At 41.0% G+C, this 10,375-nt stretch overlaps 1 protein-coding gene across 1 annotated transcript; it reads right to left on the bottom strand.

The window, feature by feature from the left end:
- Nucleotides 1-252: 252 nt before the first annotated feature.
- Nucleotides 253-8,179, bottom strand: LOC120916482 (trypsin-3-like). Its single transcript, XM_040327468.1, has 5 exons — nt 7,933-8,179; nt 5,889-6,051; nt 4,674-4,933; nt 1,627-1,763; nt 253-457 (listed from the first exon to the last, which is right to left on the bottom strand). The coding sequence occupies exons 1-5, from the start codon at nt 8,162-8,164 to the stop codon at nt 308-310; spliced, it is 942 nt and encodes a 313-aa protein (XP_040183402.1). The 5' UTR covers nt 8,165-8,179; the 3' UTR covers nt 253-307.
- Between the last annotated feature and the right edge of the window lie 2,196 nt (nt 8,180-10,375).

Here is a 10,375-nt window from a genome sequence, read left to right as displayed (position 1 = left end):
AAGTAGAAGCACACATGTATCTGGGCATTAGGTGGTTACCTTCATGTTGTATTTAGACCTTTCTGAACAACAGGTGTATGTACAGGTTCACATTCTTTAGTTTAGCTTGGTTGGTAAAACCAACCACATGGCTTAGTTAAAATATAGCAATCTCCTTGTGTAAAAAACCTTGGTGGCTTAAAGATTGTGTTTAGTTTTGTGCACAAGAGTTCTAAAAACCACAGGCAGTATAAAGCGACACAGACACTGAAATGCTGAGAACTTTCACTATGCTTTATTGTACGTTTGTTTCGGTGTAAAATTGGCTTCAGTTTTGCTCTATAATGTTCTTAATCCAGTCAAAATAGTTGCAGACTTTGGTGTAGACACCAGGATAGTTACGGAGTGCACACATTCGACCCCAGGAGACCACTCCATACAGCTTTCCATTGCAGACCAGTGGTCCACCAGAATCGGCCTGTAAAAACAAGAGGTACATAAGTGCAGGAAATTAGCAATGAGCTATGACTAAGCACTAGTTTCAGTGCGAAACGCGTCAGCAGTTGGGTTTTATTTTACTTTGCTGTGACTTGTAGTGCTGTCCTTCTTTCAATAAAGGCTACAATTTGTTCAGAGTGCGGCTGTCCAGAGACAATTTTTGTTCCTGCTTTGCTAAGTGCATTGCCTGCACCTGAGTTGTCTGCAGCGGTGGATGTTCATCAGGGTTCCCACCTGGAGCGGCTATTCCCTTTCCCCTACTATGAAGGGCACAGTCAGAACTCCAGGAAGATCTCCTGTTCTGCCAGGTACACTGGGCTGCCTGACTCCTTCCAGACTTCTATCAGCATGTGTCCTACACAGGATCTGACATCACACCAGAGCATAACTGTCATTTGTAAACACAGAAGCTGGCAGAGAAAGTCTTCCACTACTCGCTTCCTCTGCCTTGCTCTGCAAAAGATGTCATCAGTCTGAGCTACAGAGGAAGTGAGTAGTCTAAGACTTCCTGTGCCAGGTTCTATGTTTACACATGACAGCAGAAAACCTGCGTGGTGCTGTCCTGATGGAGGTCTGGAACGTGCCAGTAGGCATGCTATCCTCTCAGCCTCACTTAACAATGCTCTGCCAAGGCAACTGTCCCTACTCCCCCCCCCCCCCATCCTTTTCATTCTTGGCTGTGATAATAAATATACTCCTCTTAGGAGAATACTCTGCATTTCCAAGTCCTGCACTTGCCTTATATTAACAGAGAAGAGCGAGGGGCGTAAAAGCACAACATTAACAATTGCTCAAATAACAGAACGGCGAGCACCAGACAGACAGTAAAGCTGGACTAAACCCTCCTCCTAGAAAGCTGCCATGTTAGCTTCTGTTTGATCTGCAGTTGCCACAGCATATCTTGAATATATTTGTTTTTTTATACAGGTAAATTATTGGGTTCGGATCAGTTCTTCTTTAAATGACACAACTTACACCTTCTGGTCCTAACCAGGCCTTACTCTGTCCTGGACCCCATAGACCAGGCAATAGTTCTGCCATTGGTCATATAGCAGTCATATGGTTTGCTGTGGATATTCTTACTATCCTAAACATACAATATAAAGACATGTATTAATATTCATAATTCTATATATCTTCAATACTTACGGAACATGCATCTTTGCCACCTTCTAGGAAACCAGCACAAAACATATTTGAAGTGATCATGTTTGAATAAGAAGCTTTACAACTGGAGTCCGACAGAACAGGGAGATCAAGACACTGTAATTTTGTCGCATATTGCACTAAAAAAAAATAAAAAAAATAAAAATATAATATATTATACTGCATAATGCCGTATAAGTGATTGTAAACACTCCCTTTTAAAAAAAAATAAAAACAGCAAACATGCCTATACTTACCTGCTTTATGTAATGGTTTTGCACAGAGCCGTCCCGATCCTCTTCTTCTGGGGTGCCCCATCGGCTCTCCAAGCCCCTCCTCTTCATAGGGTGCACCCATGTAAAGTCCCATGGAATGCATTAAGGTGAAAAACCTTAAGGCTTTACAACCACTTTAAGGTACACGTACAGACACGCCCTCTGATGATGTCGATTACGACGAAACGTAAGGGTCGTCTCAGCGACAATCAAACTTTACAGTCTCAGTACGCTACCTGGAGACACTAAATGTTTTTTTTTTGTGGAAAATAAAGACCTTCTATACTGAATTACACTATGGATATGTTTCTGTTTTCCTCATATGATTGGACACGGTGATCCTATGTTTAATCAAGCCCCTTTGGTTAAGTTGGTCCTAGGAAATCGGATTTAAATTGGATATCACAGGATTGTTAACCAGCATTATTTCCTGCCTATTACCTTACTATTTCTGGTAAGAGTTTACACAGAGCGGGGTGTGAGAACTCCCCTTTCTTTGCACATGTGGCGGTGTTGGTGAAAGGCACCTTCCATATTAAGGAACCTGCTTTTGAAAATTCCTGTGGACTATTCATCTTCCATTCAATATTTATTTTATGGACTTTATTATATATGCACTTTAATGACTCTTCAGTTTATTATATATTACATTAATTTATGTTTAATATATTGAGTTATCCAGTTTACATCCTTTCAGGTGTTTATTTTAGCGCTGCCTACATTTTTATATGTGTTGTTATATTATCTGTTTAAGACTTGGTATGCTATAAGGTAGCAGCTGTTTGCCTTAATTGGCTAGAGGTATTTAATTTGTTAATTTGATCTTATCCAGGAGCGCTTATTAATATAGGAACTGGGTGTTTTTTCTCCTGTATTCTTTTTCATTTTCACTTTAAGGTATGAGTGATGTTATAAATAACATTTTTACAAAATCATTTACATTATTTTGGGAGAGGACGAGAGCTATTTTTCTTATAAGTATTTTAATTAAAGTAGAGTTCCAGCTAAAACAGTTTTGTTCAGTTTTGCATAGTGTGAGGGGGGGTTAGAACCTCACGCAAACTTTTATTTAGGTTTGTGTCCCCAGATTTCCCCAACACTTCTTGTCGTGGTGATGAAAATAAATATTGCTAATGGGAAATGGACAATAGTAAAGACCTGACAGAAAATATATCCCTTTCCCCTTTACTAAAATCAAATCAAAAACGGTGGCAGAGAAAGGGGTTGCTTTACTAAAATTGGAGAGTGCAAACTCGGGTGCAGCTTTGCATAGAAACCAATCGGCTTCAAAAAAATGTTTTTTTGTTAAAGCTTAAGCTGCAGTTAGAAGCTGAATGGCTACCATGAACATTTGCACCAGATTTTGTACTCTCTAGTTTTAGTAAATCAACCCCAAAGTGTGTCAAAAATACTTCCAAGGAACCAGAACAATAAACCAGAGGAGCCCAAACTTTGCTTTGAGAGCCAACTGTCCTTCCAGTTCTCATGTTGATGTCAGTTTCCAATTTGTCTGATTTATGTTAAATAATCTTATAATTTCATGAGGTTATTTTTGTTGTTAGAAATATATTCATATACAATGATGGGGATTGGATGAGATATTATGCCGCGTACACATGATCATTTCTCGGCATGAAAAAAACGTTGTTTTTAAAAAATGTAATTTAAAATGATCGTGTGTGGTCTTCACATCATTTTTTTTTTGAACATTCTGCATTTTTTAACGTTGTTTAAAAAACTGTCGTTTTTCGGGTTGTAAAAAATTATCGCGTGTGGGCTAAAACGATGTTAAAAACCCACGCATGCTCAGAAGCAAGTTATGAGACGGGAGCGCTCGTTCTGGTAAAACTAACGTTCATAATGGAGTAAGCATATTCATCACGTTGTAACAGACAAAAAAGCATGAATCGTCTTTTACTAACACAGAATCAGCTAAAGCAGCCCAAAGGCAAATGGAACTTCCCCTTTATAGTGCCGTTGTACGTGTTGCATGTCACCGTGCTTTGCTAGATCATTTTTTAAAAACGATGGTGTGAAGGCAACGTCGTTTTAATGATGAAGTTGGAAAAACTTTGCAGAAAAAAAACGTTTTTTTTTCATGCTGAAAAATGATCGTGTGTACGCGGCATTAGTTTTACTGGTAGTTGTCTTGAGGTTCATTATGAATGTTGTGCATTATTCTAATTCTTGCAGGGAATGATGTTCATGGGTTTGCCTTAAGTGATGTCATTGGTAAGGGAGGACGACTGTTGTATAATACATATTTTAAATGACCTCGATATTAAGGATAATTCCGCGTACACGCGATCGCTCAATCCGATGAGAACGGTCTGATGGACCGTTTTCATCAGACCAAACCGATCGTGTGTAGGCCCCATCGATTATTTATCCATCGGTTAAAAAATGTAAAACTTGGTTAAAAATCCACGCATGCTCAGAATCAAGTTGACGCGTGCTTGGAAGCATTGAACTTTTTTTCAGTACGTCGTTGTGTTTTACGTCACCGCGTTCTGACACGATCGGTTTTTGGTGTGTAGGCACGACTGATCATCAGTCAGCTTCATCGGTTAACTGATGGAAAAATCCATCAGACCGTTCTCATCGGATTGACCGATCGTGTGTACATAGCCTCACCCTTCCTCTTCCAATCTGCTACCATGCAGGTTAAAGGTCTGACAATAAAATTGGTCCTTGCATTAACTGCAGTTGATGTTTTTTTTTTTATAAAGTTCAGCTTTAAAACAATTATTTTTAAAGCCCAGAAAATGTACTTACCTCCAATGATTCTCATGTTTCCCCAGCCTGACACCAGACACTGACTTCCTGCCGTTGGACAGGAAGAGGCTACTGGGATGGGTTGGACATATTGATTGAACTGGGCAGGCTTAGCTAGTTTGACCAGCATGAAATCATGATCGGCGGATTCTTCATCATAGAGGGGGTGCATTATAGCCTTTTCCACCTGGATACGCTGTTCCGTTCCTTCTTGTTTAGTAACATCATGTTCCCCAAGGTGAGCAATGAAGGTATTGGGCCTGTATAAGTTGAATATAAGAATAAAGAGGAGCTGTAGATATCACAATGTCTTAATTAACGGTGACTACATATAATGTGCAAAATGTAGAGGATTTCTATAAATTAAAATCATGGCAAAACATTAACTTTGCAGAACTTTGGATGCTAAATAAGAAGGTGTAGGGTGTGTGACTGTGTTTTGCTACCTCCATTTTTTTTCCGGTAGCACAATACACATAGTATAATAAGCCACTGTGCGCTGGCTATAAAAACGCCCCCTTGAACACCACCCACTAAATATTCCTCTTTTGATAGTAAAGAAAAACTTGATCACACTGTTAACCTTGTTCTACCAGCTAAATAATAACTTGTTTCCGATCATGTTACTCTATCCTGTTTTCAGTACTGGATGACTTTGTGGCTACTGCCACTATTGACAATCATCACAAATATAATATACAGGCAATATATTAAATAAACCATAGAGATAAAACGGCAGCTGGGTTTGTGGGCATAGCGCTACATGTGAATGGATTCATTATTTTTTGAATGATTTGAAAATGTAAATTATATGAATAAAAGCCGGCCATAAAAACCGACCCTGTCAGTCCTAAATGGATTATCCAAACCTCTCTAGCTTCCATTTTTGCTATCTCACTTATGTAAAAATAATGGAATTTTGTGCAGGACCAACAGGTAATAAAACTGTGTTACGGCCATGTTAATGTTAATAATGGACCGCATTAAATATATATATTTTTAAAACATTTTACCCATAGCTATGCTTTTAGGTAAAGCATGAACTGAACAATGGATTTCCCATTGATCTGATTATTCAGACAATTATAGGTCCCCTTTTTATGGCTGACATATGATTCTCTGATCCTATTCAGGGACCCAAATTCTTTCAGCCCTAGTCCACTGGCTTGTTCTATATTACCAAGTATTATCTACAAGAAGAATGTCGAAACTTACGGCTTATAGCAATGAGCTGCAGATATGATCCATTGTGATGAAATCAGGGATCCAGCACACCATTGTCCTCCATTGTAGCTGATGTAAACTTGCCAAGGTTGGGAATGCTGGGCACATTCATAGCCATTAATAATCTTATCGTCGTCATACTGAGGAGCAGCAGCTGCAAAGGAATCAAAAAGAGTTTATCTACAAATACTTGGTGGAACAGAGACCTAAAATTTGCTGCCAAGCTTTGGCAAAGTTAAAACTTCATTCCCACTTGCAAGAGTATATTTTAACATTCCCTTCGCTCCCCAGCTTCTATGTTCTGCCAGCAAGGGAAAACAAAATACTTCCAGGTACTTGTGGTATGATTGCTCGTGCATGTACCAGTGATTGGCAATGCACCAAGTACTCGACTTGTCTCATCAGGAGAGTCCATAACCTTGGGGCACTTACAACCTAAATGACTGAGTGCATTGACAGGGCAGCTCCTCTTGTTTTCAGCAGCTCTTTGGCATAAGGAGGGCATGAAAGAATGGTCTGTATGTGCTTCTGGGCAGAAGGGAAGGAATAATGCAGAATAAAGTTCACCTTTTGCTTTGCTCTAAAACTGCTTTTTGAGAATGCAGCGTCACAGAAGGCATCATCTAAACTCCTGCATGAAAACCAGATTTCTCTGTTTTATCAAGAAAATCGGCCTTCCCTTCCTGTCTCAGGAATGCAACAGAAAGTGAGTGGAAATCTCCCCAACTGAGGCAATTCTGCTCACATTGGTTACCTGAGCAGGTGTCCTTTTTGGAAAATGTCCCTTTATTTTTTGTTCTTGTCACAACTTTAAAATGTTAGTTTCCCAACACTTAATATCTTAGTAGAGATGGTAGCTCAAACAAATAAAGATTGTGAATCTACTCAGCATAAGGTGACCAGATTTTTTAAATGAAATCCAGGGACATATTTTTTCTATACTAGTAATGGCAACAATCAGCGACTCTCTGCCCTCAAGTCTTACTCTTCGGGCCCCCGGCTACTACTGGATGGGGAATGGAGGAAGATCACTCCGCCAGGGAAGGCAAGGAGATAGGCAGGTGGTTGGCCAGGATTTGAGCCAAGGCAGAAGAACATGCGAGCGAAGCTGAATGGGCATGTGCCCGAAACTGAAGAAATATTCCCTCGCTCCGACCAGCACATGATCATCAGAAAGGGGCACAGATAATGGGAAAAATACAACCCCCCCCCTATGCTAGCAGGCACGGCGGAGCGCGGGGGGGGGGAAATTAAATTTTTGTATTTTAATTTTGCACTGATTGTCTTTGAAATTGCCCCTGCCCCCTATTAAATCCAATTTGGGGACAAAACCAGGGACAGATTTGGTCAAGGGACAGTGTCCTCAATCAGGGGACTGTCCCCTGAAAATGGGGATGTCTGGTCACCCTAACCTAGCAGACATGCATACAGTAATACAAATCTATTACGTTTCTAATCTGTCTGCATTCAATCCATAACAGAAGATTATGTTTTAGATATATCCCTACACTACAAAACCAGAACATTTCTGTTTTAAAGGTGAAGTACAGCCAAAGCTCCACTTCTCCTGTAGATGACAAGAGTGCAGCTTGCTTTGCACTTCTGTGACTTGTTTTCAGCTTACAGCGGTTGGAAACCATTGTTGGCTGATGTGACAGAGCTGATTCAGGTTTGGGCAAGATCGCAACAATAAAGTCGGGATCCGCCCACATGCCTGGACCGGTTTCCTCTCAGACTCCCAGCGAGTTACTGAGAGACTGAGCCAGTGGCTCCTGCTCCCTCCACAGCCCAGCGAGGGGGGGGGGGTTTGGGGCAGAGCCTACAGTGGTCAGTCACCAGCTCTGTGCTTAGGGAGCCATCTTTGGTGTTTGATCGCTTGATTCTTGGTCTTAGAGCTGGCGGGGACAGATGCAGCATCTAACCGATGCTGTATCCATCTAGGTAAGTATGATTTTGCAAAAAACATAAAACAAAACATATTTCTATCTTAAGTTGTAACAGAGATGATATGAGGTGTAATGTATTTGGGTTTTACCTGCAAGCCCCAGGAACATGCATATCCAGATATAAAGCATAGTGAGCTGATGGTAACTCTTCTTCTTGAATTGTTGGAATTTTGAATGGACCGTTGTCAGCTCTGGACAAGGTTTATAAAGGTCTGCAGAGTGAACAGATTGTCCGTTCCCATGACTCACCTCCAGACATCTGACAATTCCCAGTGACGTAGTATATTTGTCATAAACTTGTTTGGCTATTATTGTATACATAACCTTGGTGAATATTTAGTCAAGCAAAGTTAAACCTGGAGCACTTTCCAGTACATCTATAACTTATAGGCACCAAGTAGGACTGTTGTTGTCAGGAAAAGTCAAGGCTCTCATGTAGTACTAAAGAATGCCATAGCACAAACTTGTCAAGAGTGTGTCCAAAGGGGGCTGATAAATAGCGTATCTAGGGAATGGCCTGGAGTTGTGAGCATAGTGTCCCAGGGCTCTGTCCTGGGACCAATTAACGTGTACATAAATGAAATAAGCTCACAGCAGAATATAGAAAATTGACAAGAATACCCCAATAAATCAAAGGGGTAGGCATCTACATGGCATATGAGGTTTAACGCTGATAAAAAATATGAATGCAAGTTGCCTTGACTATTGCAACTCCCTTCTCATTGGCCTGCCTCTCCATAGGCTATCATCTCTATAGTCTATCATGAATGCTGCTGCCAGACTTATCCACCTTACCAACCGCTCAATGTCTGCCAAACCTTTCCTCCAATCCCTACACTGGCTCCCGATCGCCCAGCGAATTAAATTCATAATACTAACAACTTACAAACCCATCCATTCTGCCCCGAGCTACATCACCAGTCTCCAAACATATACCAAACCGTCCGCTCTTCTGAACACCTCCTACTGTCAAGCTCTCTCATCTCCTCCTCCCATGCTCATCTCCAAGATTTCTCCAGAGCCTCTCCCATCCTCTGGAACTCGTTACCTCAACCTGTCCGGCTATCCCCTACTCTTGCTACCTTCAGGCGATCCCTGAAAACTCATCTCTTCAGGGAAACCTCTCACGTCTCCAACTAATCTTTTACCACTTCCATCAGCTCATTCTCCACAGTTACAACCTTTTGTACCACCTGCCCCACCCTATTAGATTGTAAGATCTTCTAAACAGGGTCCTCTTGTATTTTATTTATTATAACCGTATTGTTTCCCTTTTTATATTGTAAAGCACTGCATAAACTGTTGGCGCTATACTTGCTAGGGGGTGAACCTTTGAGAGAACTGAGGATCTGGCAAGGCCTTCAGACTATACTATTAGCATGCATTAAAAAAGGTATCTACTCGAGAAATACAATTATAATTCTACCTTACAAGACTCTAGTTTGGCCACATCTTGAGTATGCCATCTAGTTCTGGTCGTCAGTCCTCAGGAAGGATGTGCTGGAACTGGAGAGAGTCCAGAGAAGGGGAACAAAACTAATAACGGAACTGGAGAGACCTCAGTTATGAGGAATGACCACAAACATTAAACTCCTAAACGTTTTATTCTTGGAGAAGAAACACTTGAGAGGAGATAGGAAAGCAATATACAAAAACCTCAATTCTAGCATAAGTAGAAAACTGTTTAGTCTCCGATTGCTTAAAGTAGAACTGTAGGCTCCACAATGAAAATGGGTGGTCAGGCAGACGAGACAAGCTTTTTTACTTTTGCAATAAAGCTACTTACCTGCCTGTCCACCCCTGTAAAGCGCAACTCACTGCACAAATTTGGCAATGCAGAATCTGCCAAAACTCCCTTGCATGCATGGAAGTAACGTTATGTCGGCCTGACCAATGATGGCAGCCGGCGATCAAGACCAAGAAGCCGGCCATCTAAAAGTGTCCGTGGCGGATGGTGAGTTCCGGGGATAGCACATTGCTGGATTCTAGATGAGTACAAGTCCACTTTAAGAAGACATGTGGCCACTCAATGAAGTTGACCCTGTATGTTGTGGTCAATCAGGTGCCTATCTAATAGTTTTTTTTAAATTATCGATATTCCCTGCTAAAAAAAAACACTGCCTGTGGAAGAGAATTCCACATCCTAACTGCTCTCAGAGTAAAGAACCCTCTTTGCAGTTTAAAGTTAAACAGCTTTTCTTCTAATTTTAGTGAATGGCCGTGTTTCCTATTAAATTCCCTTTTGCAGAAAAGCTTAATCCCTATTGTGGGGTCACCAGTACGGTATTTGTACATTGAAATCATATCCCCTCTCAAGCGTCTCTTCTCCAAAGAGAACACGTTCAGTGCTCGTAACCTTTCCTTATAACGAATATCTTCCATTCCCTTTGTTTTGTTGCCCTTCTCTGGACTCTGAGTGTGAGTGAGTGAGGTAACTTGTATAGCGCTACAAATACGAACTAAATCGCCTCAAGGCGCTTTTGCATCCAGTGTCATCCTGATCCTTCGGAAGAGGTGGGTCTTTTAGTTTTT

This window comes from Rana temporaria, chromosome 10, assembly GCF_905171775.1.
Source record: "Rana temporaria chromosome 10, aRanTem1.1, whole genome shotgun sequence".
In the NCBI taxonomy this organism is placed as follows: domain Eukaryota; kingdom Metazoa; phylum Chordata; class Amphibia; order Anura; family Ranidae; genus Rana; species Rana temporaria.
This window is presented reverse-complemented; position numbering and strand designations above follow the sequence as displayed.

Excerpts from the sequence above, each read along its gene's own strand:
- LOC120916482 (XM_040327468.1), bottom strand. The coding sequence starts at position 8,164 with ATGTATACAATAATAGCCAAACAAGTTTATGACAAATATACTACGTCA. Across the intron at positions 6,052-7,932 it reads CATGTTCCTGGGGCTTGCAG|CTGCTGCTCCTCAGTATGAC; the intron begins GTAAAACCCAAA and ends ATTCCTTTGCAG. Across the intron at positions 4,934-5,888 it reads GCAGCTCATTGCTATAAGCC|GCCCAATACCTTCATTGCTC; the intron begins GTAAGTTTCGAC and ends CAACTTATACAG.